The sequence below is a fragment of the Gambusia affinis genome, linkage group LG05 (genome assembly GCF_019740435.1).
Source record: "Gambusia affinis linkage group LG05, SWU_Gaff_1.0, whole genome shotgun sequence".
Taxonomy (NCBI): Eukaryota; Metazoa; Chordata; class Actinopteri; order Cyprinodontiformes; family Poeciliidae; genus Gambusia; species Gambusia affinis.
In genome coordinates, this window is record NC_057872.1 from 4,621,954 (window position 1) to 4,642,560 (window position 20,607).

The 20,607-nt window shown below is 39.8% G+C and overlaps 1 protein-coding gene across 4 annotated transcripts in view; it reads right to left on the bottom strand.

Annotated features, from left to right (window-relative positions):
• oxr1a (oxidation resistance 1a) overlaps window positions 1–20,607 on the bottom strand; it is a 171,335-nt gene that overhangs the window by 54,909 nt on the left and 95,819 nt on the right. The window contains exon 1 of one of the 4 annotated variants that reach the window (XM_044117134.1): window positions 20,060–20,326. The exons of the other annotated variants lie outside the window; for them this stretch is intronic. Within the exon in view, the coding sequence (XP_043973069.1) occupies window positions 20,060–20,192 (133 nt within the window). The 5' untranslated portion in view covers window positions 20,193–20,326. Of the gene's footprint in view, window positions 1–20,059; window positions 20,327–20,607 lie in introns of those variants that run through there. 4 annotated transcript variants of the gene reach the window in all.

A 20,607-nucleotide genomic window follows, 5' to 3' on the forward strand; every position in this document is an offset into this window, starting at 1 on the left:
AACGCTTTTGTTCTCACCGCAAACGCAGCTTTTAACATGAAGCTCTACTTAAGTGGGAGCTCTTTTCAAAATAGCTGAAATAACAGAGTAGGGGCAGCAGGAGGAAGCAGGCTAAAAAGAGCCAGACAGATGGGCAGTGGAGGAGAAAAGCAGATATGCATTAGCAGCAGGGTGATGGAACATGGTGATTCTGTAAATGGTCTGCAATTAAAAACTGACCCACAGAAGAAATTAGCGTTTTTTGCACGGTTTTGTTCAGGCACTCTGCAGAGCACAGAAATAGCCTCTTGAAGTGGAAACAGCTCAGGTTTGTTGTTGCTTGGAAGGAAAACCTGTTGCACTACTACACCCCCAAAAGTTAACACACAGCTTTAGCTAGTACAGCTAGAAAAACTACTGATCAGGTTTGTAGAGTGGTTTTAGTGATGAAGTCAGACCTTAACTTTCAGAAACACATAAACACAGTTACAAAGTCAGCCTTCTATCACCTAAAGAACATTTATAGGATTTATTTATTTTATTTCAAACAGACAATAAACATTAAAAACAAAAAAAAATCACTCATTAGGATGCAATTTTACAAAATTTGTTTGAAAAGGAGCCTCTCTAAAACTCATTAACTTACAAACATTTAAATCTTCCTACACTAGATAAACTCTTAAATTATTTTCATGTTGAATCACACTTACCCCTCATATTGTCATCCTTGAATGTACAATAACAGTTACAAAGTCAGTCTTCTATCAGCTTAAGAACATTTTCTGGATTAAAGCACAAACTTCCATAAAACTGCAAAACTGCTGAAACAGTTTTGCATAAATCAAGGCTAAAAACCCGCCTGTTTACAGCTGCCTGTTTCGTAATACCTGGAAAATTGCTAAATATACATGTTGCCTATTTGCTTGATGATTTTGTTGACAAAATGTAATGTTTATTGCTTATGCCATAACTGATAACTGTATTATGATTTTAAGGTGTAAAGCGCTTTGAACTGATTTGTGGCTGACATGTGCTGCAAATAAATCTGCCTTTTTTATTTTTAAAGAAAAAAGCTTCAATTTTTCTAGAAGGCCAAAGCATTTGTTTTCTTTGTTTAGGTAGACAAATAAAACTTTGGCCGGTGGTCACCAAATAAGGGTCACTGAATTTAGTAATTAAATGATTTAGTGTCTGCATTAGGGTCACAGCATAGTGCCCCCTTTGAGTGCAAGCAAAGAATCTGATGTCAGGAACAGGAGATGAAAACTAATTTCTATCCCAATATGTTGATCAGACTGAGTCAGGTTCAGGCTCTTTCTTCCTGTCTGCAAGCTCAAAATGAAGGATTACTGCAAAGTCAACAACTAGATACAAGCAACTGTCCACTGACTCAATGCAATCTGTGGGGTTTCAAGAGCAAATGATGACATCAGCAGATAATTTTGCTTAATGTCTTTTATATTTAATGACCTGCACATGAACACAGCTTGTACCCATCGCCACCGTATGCCATGCATCACAAATCACACGACACAATTCGGTCGAAATGCCAAAGTCAGAAGCAACTGGAGTATGCAGAGGCCACACAGGACATGCACGATGAAATGCGCCGCTGGTTGACGGCAGTCTTGATAATGCAGTTATATTCACTCAACCACACAGTGGGTAAGAAAAAACCCCCAAAAAAGATAAATCTTTACCGAGCTGAACGGAACTCCCTAGTTATCCAATTTGTTGCTCACTGGAGTAAAACAACAGTTTCTCCGGCTGGCGTTGAGCCGTTTTTTACTGTTGTCGTTTCCAATAAAAGCCTCTCTGAGTGGCTCGTTAGCGGCTGAATTACAAGAATGGGAGGAGGGGGAGGTCAACTGTGAGAGGGAGGCTTTGAGACTGGGACAGAGGCTGAAAGAAGCTGCTGTGTGTCAGCGAAAACAAAGGCTGCCTCTCATCACGCTGGACGGGCTTCATCACAGTCCAACAGCTCACTTCTCTCTCCCCGATACGATCCTGGTTTAGAATCCGTAACAGGATCTCTGGCTTTGAAAACAGTGAGAAATCTAATGTTCGATTTGATATAAAATATACTTTTATATAAGAGTGACCTCACGGCACTTTGGACAACACAAATCAGATTCAGACTGTAAAGGTAAAATAAATTTTTTTCAGTTATTGAAGATAAATCAGGATGTTACCAATCAGATATTAATATCTGTATCAGTGGGGGAATTGAAAAAAATTCTATATCTGTGTTTTTATTTAATTTTGTTTTTTAAATGATTGACAACCCTGACCATGAGACTGTCTTAGAAAACCAGAGCGTCTTTAGTCAGGGGCTTCTTTAAATTGCTGTGACACAGACTGCTACAGGATATTTTTCCTGTCCACAACCATCAACATCTACAGTAACTCTCTGAAGAATTCTGAATTAATATGAGTTACAACGACATTTAATTTCCATTTGGGATCAATACAGTATTTTTGAATCAAGCTTGTGAAGCTATTGGGAGTATTTCAGTGTGATGTACTGGTGCAGAGTTATCAAATAAATTTGTAATTCAGTACATTTCTGTCCATTTAAAAAAGGGAATGTTTTAAGTCAATTCAGCTGTTTTTCTGTCTCAGGTCGGTAAACTAAACCTCAGATATTTGCATCAGTATCAGAAGTAGATAAAGTGGATCGGTGCATCGCTAATCAGAATCAGCTGAGATCAGTTTTTACAGTTATTAACTGCTGATAATCCGAGTAATACTAAGCATGACAAAAAATAAAAAATAAAAAATCCTGCTTTGTTTTGTAGCAATCTGCTGAGCATGAATCACGGCAGCTAAATATACAGCCCCCCTTCGCTTTGTAAACAGCCATGAAAACCTCAAGCAGGCGACTTCATGACAAACATTCCCTTTTGGGTCTGATAGAATACACAAGCAGCCAATTTCCCCGCGCTGCCTTGTTTCCCCTGCCTCCTGGCTGTATCCAGCCAGCCTTCCCCAGATGGTATTTTTAGAATTCCTCCCCTTTAAACAGCAGAGAAAAGCTCTGCACCACAGCCGCGCTGAACAGGTGCTAAACAACTTCGCTCAGAACAAATGGAGGCTTCTCTCCGAAGTTTGCAATCCAAGGAGGGACGGTGGTGAGCGTCTCTGTGCCCGAGGAAGACAGGATCGGGTTTGTGGACTTCAGTGTCATCAAAATCAACCCAGACATTTTCTTCTTCAACATTTTTGAAGAAAAGATGTTGATGATTGTATGCAGCCATACATTCTGGACACAAACTATTACGTCTTTTACCTTCAGGTCGGCGTTGCACAGCACCATTTGCAAAAGCCAAACGCTATAGACAGAGTTTCCACTCCCAGGCTATTGTGGAAAAATAAGAGAGGCATATTTGCATGATTACAACCTGTGATTTTAACACTTACAATCTTTTTTGATCTGAGTGACCAATCAATCAATCCAATTTTATTTGTATAGCCCATTTCAGCAACAAGGCATTTCAAAGTGCTTTACATCATTAAATTATTACCTTCCTGGTAAAACGCTATTTTGGGCCCATTGTATTCCTTCCATCTTATTTAACATGACCTATAGCTACAGGTGTTTGCTTTCCTCTGCAAGGGAGAGGAGGGGGGAGCTTGGCTCTAGAGACCCCAGGAAACAAGCTTTGCCTTCAGCATCCAATGCTATTAAAGGTGGCGAACAGCAACAGCCCTGTCGGCACAGTTTATGATTGCCTGTAAAAACCATGGACCCTTAAGCCACATATAAAAAACCCCCCAGAAAAATAAACTGAATTAGCTCACCATTAAATTCTATTCCAAATCCAATCCAGCGCAGGTAGAGCAATAATAGCCCTGCTTCACAATACAAAGAACATCATGGCTTCACCGTTTATTCCTGAGACGTCAGAGGATAAACGGCGTGCTCCAGCGTTTATTGGTTTAAAAAATGTTGGATAAAAGTGTGAGGCAGGGCATGAATCGGACATCAGACATTTAGTGGGTGTCCACTTGGTTTTTAGTAGCGATTTAATGAGCGTTTAAAGCATTTACAACTGTAATGTCATTCATCTGGGAGACCTGATGAGACATTAGATCTAATATTGCTGATGGTGTTAAAGCCAGGGTAGATGAAACATGTCTCCATACTTCATATGTGGCTCCAGTCCAACACAACCAGCTCTCTGTCAGTAACGTGCTTCCATTTAAAAGGCTGCGGCTGGAATATTTTACACCACCAGATCACAATAAAAGCAAAGCAGCGATGCTTTTCTATAAACTTTGCAAAAATGGTAAATATCTCCCAAGGTGCAGGAAAGCAATTACACATACGAATGCTCCAATTATCTCTTGCGCTGCGGCGTAAAAATATAAAAGCGATGCATCACACTAACAAGAGCAAATAATTGTCGTTATCGATAGCCTCAGAGAGCTTTTGAGCATGACCTAATGGAAGGAAAGGGCAAAATGTGTTCAATAAAGTGAAGACACGAATACAGCGGTGCAGCTGTAAAGCAGCAGCTGTTAGCAGCAGCAGCAGTATTTCCTGGTAGTGAGCGACGTCGTGGTGGAGCCGTCTACTGAAGCACAGGAAATCACAGGGAGACGGGAAGCCACAGTTTGCCAACAGTCTCAGGACTCCTCAGCTCTCAGGACTCCACAGAGCCAGCCCACACAGAGCGCCACTCGGCTTTTATTAGAAACTTTGCTGAGTCGCACTTATTGTGTGTGCCGAAGTGTGAGCGGGATCCCGCGTCCGAACAGGAGGAGCTGGATCTGCCCCGTCCCCTCATTAACGCTCTTCCCCTGTCAACTAATCTCACCCCCGTTGTGTTCCTGGCTTACTTCTTTTTTACACAGCTAGGTGAGCTTTGTTTCTGTACAATCTTTTTTCCAGAAAATCATTTACATGCAGAAAAGTAAAAAATTTTTAATACATAAAATTGAAGCATGAAGGAATGGATCAATTTAGATATATTAATATTGCTGTTTTGTAAAGCAACTAATATCCACCAATATTAGATACATTTCCTTTTTGACAACCATAAAAAAAAAATAAAAAAAAACACGACCAGATTTATGAGATGTTTTTTCTGCTAAAGTCCACAAACTATCGTCATTGCTTCGTCCCAGTCGGCCATGATTGTTTACTCCGAACTCACACTTGGTCTTAAGAAGTTTTGTGAGATTTCCCATCTCAAATTTGAATGTTGGTGAGTGAAATCGGTTTAGGTGTGGCTACAACAACATACACTGTATGACCAAATCTGTTATACCTTAGATTTTTTAAATTGTGACTTGGGACAATTTAAAACTTTAATTGTCTCTCAAGTTTTGAAAATCAGGCAATAAGTTTCAAATCTTGCCGCGTGAACCGGGCATAACGGGAAGTCTCAATGTTCCATAGCGAATTCAAATTAAGTTGACTGAAATTTATATCGCCATTGGAAACTGTCCACAAATCTTCAACTTTGGATTTATGCTGTTTTAGTGAAATTACAGAAAAAGACTGGAATCAAACACCATCCCCAGATTGATTGTCTTTGTGGATTGTTAACTGTGCCATGCAAACCTTTATTACTCACTCTCTGTTCTTCCTACGTTTCAAACAACATCTCAGTCAAAAAAATGAGACGAGAGCAGGCGGTACCACGCAGACAGAAACAGGAGACCCAGACTTGAACTGGAACCCCAAGGAGTTTCTTTCAAGTACGATCTTAACCAGTTCTTCGCAGCCGTTTTTGTTGGGAGACATCCTACTTTTGGAGCAAATTAGCTTACATTCATGTCATTTATTCATTGGTAATATATTTTTTATAAAACCTAGCAGATTTAACATTTCACAGCAGCTTCCATTCCCTACCTCTAACTATATGACAGGAAGTTGGCAGCGATGCGATGAATGAGAATAACCTGAAACTCTGTCAGACTCACTACAACAGCTTGTCCTCCATAATTGAAAACTTTTGTCATCATCTTGCTGGAAAATGTTCCTTCCATATTGAACCACGGCGGCTCATAGTGAATCACACGGGATTACTGACTCAGCCTGAAGTACGACACAAGTAAACATTGGTAAAACAGGACATCGTCTCCTGGAGAAGCATGTTGTATGTCAGACTGTACAGACTACACGGTGGCTGGACTTTATCTAGCTCTTCATTCTGGCTTCTACTTAATGTCTGGGCTCTGCCCTCTGGTCTCATCGTGTTAAGCAGAGGAGGCTATTTTAATTAAAAATGCATCAGTGAACAGTTTATGCAAACTTCTTTAATTTACTTAATGGAAATGATTTTACTTTCATGAACAAACATCAGAGCTTGGTGCAGACAAATTTTCCTCCAGACTTAATAATAATCATTTAGTGATTTATTACATTGTACATCTGCAAATCACAATAATGGCCTCAGTGGTGCTGAAGTGGAACAAACCAGCACTTAGCCTACCATCATTCGCAGCCTTTCATTCAGTTCTGTTTCGGTGCAATAAGGAGTTTTGAAGGCTGACTTTTATTGAAGCAGGAATGTCATAGTGGATTTAAAACAATCTCAGTATCAGTAGCCATTATATACTGGATTGAGGTATAGCAAAGTCATGGTATAAAAACATGACTTTGCTTATACTGTGAATACTTGAGATGCCCTCTAGAAACACTTACAACAGTCTGTTTTAATAGTTCAAACACTAAACACACCTTAGTAAGAATTAATACGCACAGTGGAAACCATCTTGGAACTATTGCAGAGGCTAATATCTACTCTCTTCCTTAGATCCGCTCTTAGAGTTACAGCCATTCATCATCAAGGAAAAATAGACGGCGATCCGGAATTGGTTTGGAAATGCCAGCCATTAGCACGTCAAGTAGCATTGTAGCTATTACAGCCTCCCAACCTGTATTTTCATTCAAATATTTTAGATGGGCTCTACGAAAAAATCCACAAACAGGCAGGAGGTGTGAAGAAACCTGCAGGTGTAAAAGAAATTAACAAAAACAATGGTGGACAGCATTGTACTGCCTGTGCTACTTAGCCTATTCAGCTTAATACAACTTCTGATAAGAAATGGTCAGTTCATCAGATGTTCTGATGAACATTTGGTTCATCAGAACCAAATGTTCTGATGAACATTTGGTTCATCAGAACCAAATGTTCTGATGACATTTGGTCATCAGAACATTTGATGTTCTGATGAAACCAAATGAAACATTTGGTTTCATCAGAAACCAAATGTTTCTGATGAAACATTTGGTTTCATCAGAAACCAAATGTTTCTGATGAACATTTGGTTCATCAGAAACTAATTAGTGTTTTCTAAATAAGGTGAAAGCCAGGGAGCTAGAAGCTAATGTTAAAATCAGTGCCATCCAGCGCCCTGGCTTTACAACTGCAGTTGTAATGTGTCCTCATAGTGCCGTCTAAACGTGGAACTTTTTCCCACTCAACATCTGAAAATACTCTGTTTCCAGTTAGTTTTGTGTACACACAGTTAAGTGAATCTGCAAAGAGTACCGTATTAGGCTGATCAAATTAATGGCAGGTGGTAATTGATGTTGCCATTACTGTCTCATTTGTGCCAAAGTATTGATGATAAAATGGGTATTTCATTTATTTTCAAGAAACCTGGACTGCATTTGATCATCTATCATTGAAAACAAAAAATGCTTAAGACTGGTCAAACATGAATTTCATTGTCCTACTTCGAACAGAGATTCTTTGAAGATTGGGAATTTGTGGCACCTTTTGTGTCTTTTGGTGGAATCACCTTATAATGAGCCATAGCAGTGATAAATTTAGAGTAGCCAAATGGGATCAAAGTATTTTACACTGATTACAGATTCTTTAAAACTGAAGCTGCAAAATATATTGCAAATCTGGCCTGATCTCACTCTTGTCAACCCGTTGCATTGCCTCGTCTCACAAACTGGGTGCATCGTTGCCGAGTGGTCAGTGTTAAAATGGAGACTGATCTGCGCTGAGGTGTGCCATGACAGCGTACTGCAACATTAATATTCTTAATGTGTACATGACTGTTTCCATGGTGACAAACCTACTACAGAGTAAATGGCAAAAATATTATAGGGTGAAAAAGCTGCAATTGAGAAACATTTTTCAGCAAAAGGCTTAGTTTGAGAGGAAAAGTCAAATAGAGAGCTTAAGTACAACCATTTGTGCATTTAGTTTCTTAACGTGTAATATGGTCTTAAAACTGGAAGGCTTTTTCTGTTGTGCTTCAATGGTTGAATATGGGGGGCACTGACACAGCAAAACCTCTACATATTGTGTTTACCAGAAGAGGCCAAAAGCAATTAGCCGATTAACTGATTAGTTTATGAGAAGAAAATAATGCAGCTAGAACAGATAAGGAATATTTGCAATTCCAGAGGTTAATTAACAGGCATCAATGCCTTTCCCTGGCTCCTTTAAAAAGAAAAGCAAAACAACTTCTCTGATTTACTGTTCCAGCCATTGCAACCATAAACATGGGCAGAGCCAAGCAGTATGGAGTAAGAACCGTAATATTGGACTGGGTGCCAAAAATCTTTCTTTTTTTTTAATAGATAGTCATAAGTAAAATGTGTCAAAATTGTCATTTGGCTTCATGGGAGACCAATACAATCAAATTCACAAACATTCAGATCTACAGGCTATGTTCATCCCAAATCCAATGTTTTTACCCAGTGGACCCCTGCCTATTTAAAAATTTGTCTGTAGAGCATAACTCCATTTCTTTTTGCGGAAAATGTACCTATTTGCAGATATTTTACCCCAAAATATTCAGAAGAAAATGGAGCAGAAATACTCAGATGTGGTGGTATTATTTGCTGATGGCTGCTTTATCCTTTGGATATAATTGGCTATATCTCAAATAGCGATAATAAGGAAGACAATAGCTATTAGATTCTGCAGTAGTGCCAATACCATTTCCACTGTGCATATTAATACTTATTAAGATATATTTGGTGTTTTAACTATCAAAATAGTCAGCTGTCAGCACCTTCAGAGGAGGTCTCATGTATTCAGGAAGCTGTGGGCCCTAACCCTCCTAAATGCATGTAAATCACATTAAAAATGTTTGGGGAAAAAAATCATCTGAGGAAAATTGCCAAGGTATTAATAATTATTTCTTAATCCAATTCAGGGACTCAAAACATGTTTTTTGTTTTCACTTTCTCATCAATAAAATATAATTTTACCTTTTATTTTTTGTTAGGTGGTCAAAATATATATTTTGGATTTTATATTATACTTTCTTTTTTGTAATAGAAATGTCTCTGGTGTTTTCCCATTACGGGTCCAATTCCAAAGGCATTCTCTTACTTCTACATTTAATACATTTTCTCGTTACAAAATGTATTAGTTTATTAACTTTATTTTGCATTTTTTCAATCAAAAGGAAAAAGGTCTTACTGATTAAAATTTAAGAGAAACAAATGCAATAATACAACACATGAGTATATAAAACAAGTATAACTGATGTTCAGAATAAGTAGTAGGAATAGAAACAGACCACGTGAGTCTAAAAAACGGATTAATTAATTTATGACAAAGCCTCGCCAGTATCCATAAGGAGCCAGATTAAAACCTACTTTATATGTTGTGTATGTGGCATGCTAAGCAGCCACAACCAATTAGGAAAACTAAAAAGAAACAGGAGAATTTGGTCATGTTAAATCCCACAGCCTCTTCCTCCTCACTGTATTATACATTCATCCTTTAGGCTTGCTAATTACACTGAGATCTTTTCCAACCATTAGCTTTAAGGTTATTGCATGTTGGGCAATAATTGTCTCCAAGTCAACAGTGAAGGTAAGTGTGTGACTGTGTTAATGTAGGATTCGATAAATGGCTGAGCTCTGTTTGCCATGATTTAGCTCAGTCAATAGCATCACTATCTATATACTATCTATACACTTGTACATCATGTACACTCACTTTTCTGTTTTTTTCCCCATTTCATCTTTACCATGACAACAAGCATCACTTGTGATGATTTGCCTTAAGCATTCAAAGACCAGCGTACACAACTGTTTTCGGCACAGAATGAAGAAAATAATTGTTGCCTTGGCTTTGTCATAGAACGCCGCCACAAAGACAGGAAACAATAGTGCAGGGCTGTCAAAAACCTGTACAGTCTTCATTACAAAAGCGCATTTTAGCAGTAAATCCCGGTACTCGTCAGCAGCATCACAGCGGCAACGCTAACCTCTCAGGTTACAGCATGGATCAATAGCAGGAAAGTGATTACCTCAGCTCTGAAGAACAGTAACTCTGCATTATCAGGATTTATTGAGCTAAAAGCAAACAGCCTTGTTCTTAAGTCAAGATTTGAACAAGCTACCAGCCACAATGTGCAAATTTAGAGATATGGAGTCCAGTACTGAGGTCTAAAGCAAGGAGGGGTATGTGGGTCACCAAAGACTTCACTTTAAGATTTAATGTTTAATGGTTGCCATCTTTTGATGTTTGCTGCTCTGCAACTTTAGACTTGAGGCTGCATTCACACCAGCCCTGTTTAGTCCACTTTAATCAAACTTTAGTTTGTTTGTCTAGAATGCCAAGTGGACTGGAGATGGCACCAAAATTTTAATTGCTGTGGGAAGTGCAAACAGCAGGAGGATGTCAATGTTTCTAAAATATTTTGAGAAAATGCAGCTTCGGAAGCTGAAACACCACTAAGCTACTTTGCACATTATTGGTTGCCGTTTGCAAAGGAACTAATTCTGTTGCACCATTTATTGTACTTAGAAATATTGGCTGTAACTTTCTTAAATCCCAAGAGTGTATTTACTGAGGGGTTTCGAAAGAGAGAAATCTGAAAGAGCATAATTTATCCTCTTAAGTTATTTATTGTAGTGATGTTAGTTACATCAAATCCCTAACGTATTTCTTTAAAGGGCAAAAACAAGAGAATCAGTAAAGTCTGTAATGCAATGCTCCTGCTATATAACCACAGTAATGGTCCATCAGTAACTGTGGCTGTGTGACACACACACACGTGCACCCCCACACACTCACACACACACACACACACAGCAATTTCCATTTAGCTAGACAAGTCTGCTGAGATCAAGTGAAAAAATGGAGACAGTGTCTCTTCAAATCCATCTGCATGACTAACTGTGGAGGAGGAGGGATGAGATCGGACATGCTGATGAACTGTCTGTTTTTCTTCATCTTCTTTTCCACATGCTAAAGTAGACTCCAACAAAACAAAAGACGACAAACAGAACTGATTTTTCTTAGTCTATTTACCAAATACTAAGTGAATGTTTGGCAATTTGGAGACAAACCAGACATGAAGATTTCTGTCTAACTTTACCAGATTTGTCAACCTTAAACATTCCTAATTTATCATAGGCATACCAACATATATATATATATATATATATATATATATATATATATATATATATATATATATATATATATATATATATATATATATATATATATATATATATATATATATATATATATATATATATATATATATATATATATATATATATATATATATATATATATATATACATAGAGGAAGGTTACAAATACCTGGGAATATCACAAGCAAATGGCAACCTTGATGAGATCACAAGAAAAAGAGCCACAACCAAATACCTTCAACGAATAAGACAAGTCCTGAGAAGCCAGCTCAATGGCAAGAACAAGATCCGTGCAATAAACAGCTATGCCCTACCAGTAATCCGATACCCTGCAGGAATAATTAGCTGGCCAAAGGAGGAGATACAGGCCACAGATGTTAAGACCGGAAACTACTAACAATGCATGGAGGGTTCCACCCCAAATCCAGCACCCTGAGACTCTACACGAACCGCAAAGAAGGAGGCAGAGGACTAGTGAGTGTGAGAACCACTATCCAAGGCAGACATCCAAGATCCATAGATACATCAGGGACAAAGCCTCAACAGACAATGTGCTCAGTGAATGTCTCAAACAATGGGGAACAGAAGCTGAGGTGCGGAGGAACCATCATGGGAGGACAAGCCCCTGCATGGGATGTACCACCGGCAAATAACCGAAGTGGCTGACATCAGAAAATCCTACCAATGGCTGGAAAAAGCTGGACTGAAGGACAGCACAGAGGCCCTCATCATGGCCGCCCAGGAACAGGCCCTAAACACCAGAGCAATTGAGGCCCAGATCTACCACACCAGACAAGACCCAAGGTGTAGGTTGTGCAAGGAGGCCCCTGAGACAGTCCAACACATAACAGCAGGGTGCAAGATACTGGCAGGGAAAGAATACATGGAACGACACAACCAAGTGGCAGGCATAGTGTACAGAAACATCTGTGCAGAATATGGACTGGAACCCCCAAGATCAAAGTGGGAAACACCCCCGAAGGTAGTGGAGAATGACCGAGCTAAGATCCTGTGGGACTTCCAGATCCAGACAGACAAAATGGTGAGGGCGAACCAACCAGACATAGTCGTGGTGGATAAACAACAGAGGAAAGCCGTTGTGGTGGATGTGGCAATACCAAGTGACTGCAACATCAGGAAAAAGGAGCATGAAAAACTAGAGAAATACCAGGGCCTAAGGGAGGAACTGGAGAGGGCCTGGAAGGTGAAGACCACAGTGGTGCCTGTGGTCATCGGGACCCTCGGGGCAGTCACCCCCAAACTGGAACAGTGGCTACAACAGATCCCAGGAACAACATCAGACATCTCAGTCCAGAAATGTGCAGTCCTAGGCACAGCCAAGATACTGCGCAGAACCCTCAAGCTCCCAGGCCTCTGGTAGAGGACCCGAGCTAAGAGGAAGAAGAATCACCACCCGCGGTGGGTGAGAAGGGAATTTATTTTTTTATATATATATATATATATGTTTAGGCTGTAGTTGTGGGACATTTGTCATTTATCCCACTTCACTGCAGAGATTAATAAAACCTTATCAAAGATGTCAAAACCAGCAGATATATATATATATATATATATATATATATATATATATATATATATATATAAATATATATATATAGACAACAGATAAAAAAAACAAAAAACTAAGTGTTACTCATTTCCCCACTTAACCATTTCATACCTTTGGAGTTTTGGTCAGCTTAGCTCAACTTTAAATAAAACATGAAGGATTCCCAGCAATCACTAAACTCTGCTAGTCGAGAAGATTAAGTTACAGTGGAGAAAAACAAAACAAAACAGTGGACCAAACTAAAACTTTATGTTTTAATTCATTTATGTCAGTGTATCAATAAGATACATAGCTGACTCTCTATTTAACTAAATGAGATAAAACAATGTCAAGCTGAATGTAAACATTACTGCTACTGGAAGTAACAAAGCTAAAGTCCAAATCCATTTGGATACAATTAAATCCTCCCATTTACAATAGCTGATAAAACTGTGATTTCAGGTTAAATGATATTTTCATAATATTTTAATGTTCCCTGACAGAGAGAATTGAAAAACATTTTACAAAGGGGCAGTATTATGTATTTCCCAGGAACATAGTGCCATTCTATAACACAATCAAGTAACTATGTCAGCTTCAGTTGCTAAAAAATCTCTCTCTCTGTCTCTGTCTCTCTCCCTTTCTGAAACATCCTATTAATCCTTTAACAATGTTTTTACCAGCTTGTCACTGACCTGTAGCTCCTGTAATAAGTGCATCGGATGCACAGCTCCACCAGGAGTTTGCTAATTGCTGCTGGCTAGTCTGAAGGAGCTGAGTGGGGGAGTCACAGAGGAGCTTCCGAGCTTCTGCCTCACAGAAGAAACAGGAAACTGCAGCTCTGAGGTGGAGTAGCACCTTGAAAGCGGTTCTAGGTCCATCCAGGAATTTTGCACAGCTGAATGGTTGCCATGGGAGAATAAACGATTTCTCAAACATGCATGAAAGTATCAAAGCAACACTCATGGTGTGTTTTTGATAAGGGAATAACATAACATGAGGTAAAACTAAAAAAAGTCAATTTTACACCACACCGCCCCCTTAAACCTTGTATTTTGTTTAGGCTGTAGTTGTGGGACATTTGTCATTTATCCCACTTCACTGCAGAGATTAATAAAACCTTATCAAAGATGTCAAAACCAGCAGATAAAGTAAAAGCTCCAAGTAAAAACTGCACAAACAGAAACTTTATGAGCAGCAGAGTCAAGGTAAAACTTTGAAAAGAATCCCTCTGAAGGTAAAAATCACTTCCAGGCCTCCTTAGGACTGTGGTTTGGATTCCTGCATCATCCCAGTGAGGGAAATTACTACCTGCATGTTTACTGAGGCAGCGTGCCGAAAGGACGATGAAAGAAAAGCGCCTGAGTCACTCAGAACACGTCCTAATTACCTTCCCTTAACATCAGCTGTACCCGGCACACACGTCTAACGTTTTTTCAACGAGGAAAAAAAGCTGACGTGGAAATATCTGAAGACCGGCAATTACAGCATGAAGTGTGTAACATTATTCCACTTGCAAACATCGAGGTCTCTCACAGTACGCCTAGAGAAGCTGTCAATTTTCTGCTTTCATCATACTGTACAAACTTCGCTCAAGCATCAATCTTTGCACTAGGGGAAACCGCCAACTTGTGTTTGCTGCCGACTCCTGCAACAAGGACCCGCTTCAAACGTCCTGAACGCATCACGAGTTCAACCTCTGGTCACAGTTCTAAGAGGTGCGCGAGAACAGGTGGTCCCTGTCATTCTGCAGCCCCCTCAGGGACGCTCATCGCCGATGCCTCCCCTCGACAGAGACGCAAGCGGTCTTGGGAGTGCCTCGCAAAGGCGTGCGCGGGCCGGGCGTCACGCTAACAAGAGCCGCTCAAGGACTTTTTGGAAATTAATGTGATTAAAATCCTCCATTACGGCAGTGAGAGCTTTAGCAGATTGCACTTTCTGAATCATCCAGATAATTGCGGCGGAGTCTGTTGTCGTCCTTAGGCTGAACGTGAACAGCTTCAAATGGGCGTACGCCCTCCAGGCCAGGAACAGCTCAGAGGTGCAGGTGGAGCTCAATGTCAGGCGGATGAACCTGCTCTCTCTCGCAGAGGTGCCACTGAATCATCTCTTATTAATGGAAAGTACGGGTGCATAATAATCCATTTAGGTGATATCATAACCTCTTAACTCAGCGAGCTTCACAAACTGGAGGCTATTTCTAGCAGGATATAGAAAAATGATGCTTGACGAGCCAACTAGAGACGCACAGAAAATCTGACTAGTGAGCAGAGCTGGAAGATTTTCAGCTTGATCCTGGTCAGCAACTTAAAAATCCCAAATTTCTGACCAAGCAGCGAACACACCAGAGTGAGCTCTACAATACCAACTCTCTTCAGTGTGGAGGTTGTCGTCAAGAGCAATGAGCATTCACTAAAAAAAAAAAGAAAAAGAAAAAAGTAAAAACAACCAGATTTGAGTGCATCGAACGTGAAATATAAAAGCCTACTAAATATGACATCACATGCTCACTTTTATACATTGCAGTGACTATTGTGATTCGATATTTTGAACATCCAACCCTCCACACAACTCTTCCTCTTCCAAAACTAAAAACAAACAGCAAACTCCATGCATACACATTCCAATGTGCGCTTTTTTATTTTGGGGTCTTCCAACTGAATGTCACATGTTGCTGATTACATCCGAGACGGAGCGACTGTTGGGCCAGACCTGCTGCGTCACGCTGTGGTTCTGTGACTGCAGGTTTAGACACTTCCCCATATTTACAAAGCGTTTGCATGGCTTTCCATCTCATTCAAGGAGTTGCCTCACAGCCTCCAGCTCTGCATGGGACATATGATAATGCTGAAGGGAAAGGCAAACATGCACTGGTGTTTCTGCCTCTTATCTGGTCCTGATAGGCCAGAACCCCTTTTCCAACAGAGCTTAACATTCGACATGTTTCTGGAGCAAAATGTCTAGAAAACTGCCAAACAGCTGAAACGCTGGGTTCTTTTAAATTAAGGCTTATTCCTGTTTGGAGTTGCCTTTGATTAGTAGGCTTGTCACAATGAGCAATAAATCAATTAATTGCAGGATTAGTTTAATTGAGCTCAATAATTCCAATCTGCATAATTTATTGTTTTTCTATTTTCTTCCCCTCTTTCTTCTGAAAACTGGAGGATAAAAAAATCTTCAGTCTTCAGGTGTTTTGGTCTCAACTAGCCCTTTTTATGAAGGACGATTGTGTTTACAGAGACTTCATGATTAAATCCTTTTTTGTTGTTTTTGTTTTGTTTATTTTGGATATTTAAAATATCTTCCAGTTCCGGTGTTAAATGTTCATTAAAATTTTAAGTTCATTGACCTTTGAGAATGCAATGTTCTGCCATCAGATTTATATTACTTAAAACAACAATATTATCGTTTATCACAATATAGCTTCTGGGACAACTGACTGTCCAGCAAAACTTATCGTGTGTGTAGTAGTGTGTGTATCATTCATCAAAATATTTGATGTGAATTAGCTTTATGTGACAATAAAGTTGAATTCTACTCTATTCTATTTTAATGATATGTGACAAATCGTAAAGTTTATTGCTTATTTTATAATCAATGCCTATAATGTCTTGTTGCTGAAATGCACTGTACAAATAAACTTGACTTAGTAAATCTGCAAAAAAAAATCCAAGGTTGGCAAGCTGTAAATTTACAAGTTTTTTTTTCCCATGATGAATAATGCTAATTTTGCAAAGTCTGTTAGAAAATTCTACCAAGGGGTGCTGTGGTGGTACAGGGACAAAGCACGACCCACGTATTGAGGCCTTAGTCCTCGTGGCGGTGGTCGCAGGTTCGACTGCCGGCCTGGCGACATTTGTTGCATGTCTTCCCCCTGTTTCCTGTCAAACTACTTTCAAATTAAAGACCACTAGAGCCAACATAATTTTAAAAAAAGAAAATTCTATCAAAATGGATTTAATATTACTGTCAAAATACAGTAAATTAGGTGCACCAGACACTTCATTTACCTAGCTCTATGCCCAACCGCGTCAGTGACGTGGTTTGTAACCTCTTCTACCCGACTTCTTGCCTAGCTAGTCTCATTTGTTCCCACTGAGGGGCAGCAGCCCACGGTCTCAAACTGCTGCTGGAGAAGCGACAACAGGCAGAGGGACAGCTAATGAACCCCACTGCCGTCAGTGGCGTTTCAACAGCAGCGGAGCATGCATCTGATTAATCTTTGTCCTAATTAGATCGAACAATTAACCTGTCCGCCACCGAGCCCTGAAGCCCGATGTCTCTGCTTGAGCCGAACTCCCCCCCCCCACACACACCCCCCCTTTGGTACTTCAGAATTACCCTGCAAGTTTTCACAGCAACCAATTAAAGCCGACTAATAGCGCGACGCCTTCAGTGTTCTATTCCCACAGGTCTGGGAGCTCTTCATGCCTTTAATTTCAATAACCCTCTTATTCTCCAATTTCGATTCAAAGCTAAGAAAACGCGCTGATGGGTCACATCAGAAGAAGATTGTGAGAGGCCAAGCAGAAGGAGGGAGGGAGTAATCCAGTCTTCATTAACGTGGAGACGCTCCCTGATGTGAGAAGCCCCCCCCAATGGGCACGCTCCTTCATTGGCTAGCAAGCGCATTTAAGCGTGAGCCGACTGCTGATGGAAAATATTTGGAACGCTCCGCTTGTTACGCAGCGGGGTCGCATCCTCAACGGGTCAACCCCGCTACTCCTCCACGACTGTCCACAGTTTAGTAAGAAGGAATTAAGAGGGCAAATATCACTTAAAAGTAATTTTACTTCATAATTAACGCCTTGAAATTAGGCCTCTGTCTCTTTAAAAACTAATTTTCTTTCTGAAACTACACCTTCAGAAAGTCAACAACATGACTCCTCTATTAACCCTTTAACAATGCCTTCACCAGCGTTGCACTGAGAAGTAGCTTGTGTAATGAGCTCAGAAGAAATGCAGTTCCACCAGCTGTTTGCTAATTGCTGCTAGCTAGTCTGAAGGAGCCATGTGGAGGAAAGGCAGGGGAGGGCTGCTCTGTGAGGCCAAAGCTTGGAAGTTGCAACTCAGAGGAGGAGCTGCCTCTCGAGGCCGGGGCTCGGCCACCAGCTACCTGCTGTTTTGCACAGCTGAATGGTTGCATGAAAGGCTCAAAGCAACACTCCAAGCATGTTTTTGATGATGGAATAACATTATAACACAATGTAACACAAAAAAAAAAAGTCAATTTTACACAATACTGCCCCTTTAAACAGGAAAGTATGACTTTCGGTGTGAGAGCAAAACACTGAGCAGGAAGTCAGTTTAAAAAAATGCAACAGCAGCAAAATACATGTAATATTCACATGCTTACATGTAGGGTAAAGCAAAGGGAAACAGTTAAAGCAGGAGTAAAGCGTTGGGTTTTTGCTCAGTAGAAACTGTTTTTTTTTTTCTTTCTTCTCACAGCTACTTAGCACTGCTGACCTTTTAACTTAACTGTTGTGGATCAGATGAATTAAAATCATATAAATGCTTCAGCTCACAAAGCTACCAGCCTTTGTGAGCTGGTAGCTTTGTAGCTGGTAGAGCAGATTCTTAACTGCTCTGCTAAAGTGCTGCAATATTTTTCTGCAATAGATAAAATGTTTATTGCGTAAACAGACATCAGGATTAACCTGCCCTGTCGATCTGATAAGCTGGAAGTTGATGTCAACAGTGATGCATTCACTTCTGCTTCTTGTAGTTGTGGTCAATCATGGTGGCAGAAGCTGCGAATTATTATTTCTTTATATTATATCACCACCGATAAGCAATATTGGAGGTGATAAAAAAGAAAAAGCTAAATCAAGCAGAATCAAGCAGATTAAAAATAGACAGATTAAATGTCAAAATTTTTAAATGTAATATTAAGTGAATAGAATAATTTTCTTTACAAATAGGCAACTGCAAATAAAAAGGTTTGTTTTAAATAAACTCAAGGTGTGAGCACGCTTACAGTGAGCAGGAAGATCATTCCAGAGTGTTGGAGCATAAAAACTGAAAGCCGCTTCAGCATGTTTAGTTCAGACTCTAGGGCCGCAAATGGCCCATGCACCATACATTGGACCAACATTAGTTCCCAATGTTACCAAAACATTGGGAACTAAAAGGCACCAATTAGCCTTTTTTTCTGGCCAATATTGGTTTCTTGTCTCCTTGAAGAAGAGTTACCAGTCTCCGCTTTTCTTTCCATTCTGAGATAGACAGCGCTGTGATAATTCACATTATTTCTTTTTTTAATACAACACATCAAGGTTTATTTTGATGTGGACTTTTAAAAGCTTGGTGCCACCCTTGACCTTTGAGCATGTGGCCCTTTAAATGTCGCTGTATGGCCCTGCAGCAACCTGTACTGCAATTACAGTAAGCCTAGGTTTGGTAATTATGTATAGGCATGTTTTGCATGCATGTACATACACGTTTATATTTGCATAGTAAAATATGATTACCAGCAGGCCTTTGTTTCTGTGTAGAGTTGACAAGTAGACAATGTCTGAAAGTACTAGCTAAAGGTTTGTTTGTTTTAAAAGTGAGGTTAGCCCGTGCCTACGGGAAAAGATGGAAAACACTTAAAATAGTCAAACCGAACTGAAAAACTTTAAGACTCCGTGGCGATTCTTTAAATGTAAAATAGTCTGTGATTTGTGCAACATTTATTCTATCTGTGAATTATACAACTTTTTTGCTTGTTTGTTTTGTGGCGTTTTATTTATTTATTTATTATTTTATATTTTTTTTTGCACTAAAATCTTAGAAAGCCTCTCAGTTCTCAGACGGGTCAAACCAGGACAGGATTTCCGGAATAGAATACAAATAGTTTATAACACAGTTTATAGACGCGGGAAAGAATGCCATTTCTGTTGAACAGAACTCAGTCCAGAGTTTTTAAAAGTTGTGAAATAGCGTCAAATCACGAGGTTCGAATCATAAGCCAACTTCAGAGCTGTGTAGAAGTTTTAGCACCACTTATGGTGCGTTTAGGAGCACGAGCTGTACTCGATAAAGTTATGAGGCAAGAAACTGCAATTGACGCTACTTTCTTTTTAAAAGAGCAAGCACAAAGTTTCTAGGAAACAACGTTTCTCCCTGGCTGGGTGCCCGAACTGTCACCAACACTATAAACAGACCTGTTTTGTGGTGGAGGGTGTGTCTGTCTTCGAGAGCTGCCCCAGCCTGTTCGTGTCCCGGCCACAGTCTCTGAGAAATGGCGTCTCTGACAACTCTAGCACCGCTGCCCGTGATGGAAAAGATGAAGTCCATTACAGCCCTGTCCCGCAGCTAGGTGTTTAGCCGAAACAGCGAAGGCTTCAAACGAGCTTTCAAACCAGCGCGGACATCCCATAAAACCTGCGTCGACAACAAGTCACAGGTTCAAACCCGTGGTGTTGGAAGGCATTCAGCGCCCTGCACGCCCCAAAACAGGAACTGCTTCACATTCACCGGAATCCCTTTATCGGAGGGGAAAGCTTTATGTTAATATTAAAACTTTAAGTAATTTAACTGTTGTGGACATTTCTGAACAATTTAAATCTCAGCATACACACGTGCTGGAGTCTGCATTTCCTTATTGTAGGAATAATAAATAATATAATAAATATTTTATACAATGGAAAATTTAAAACCACAACAGCAAACTGCATTGTATTTACCAAGCTTTGGTGAATGAGAAACATTT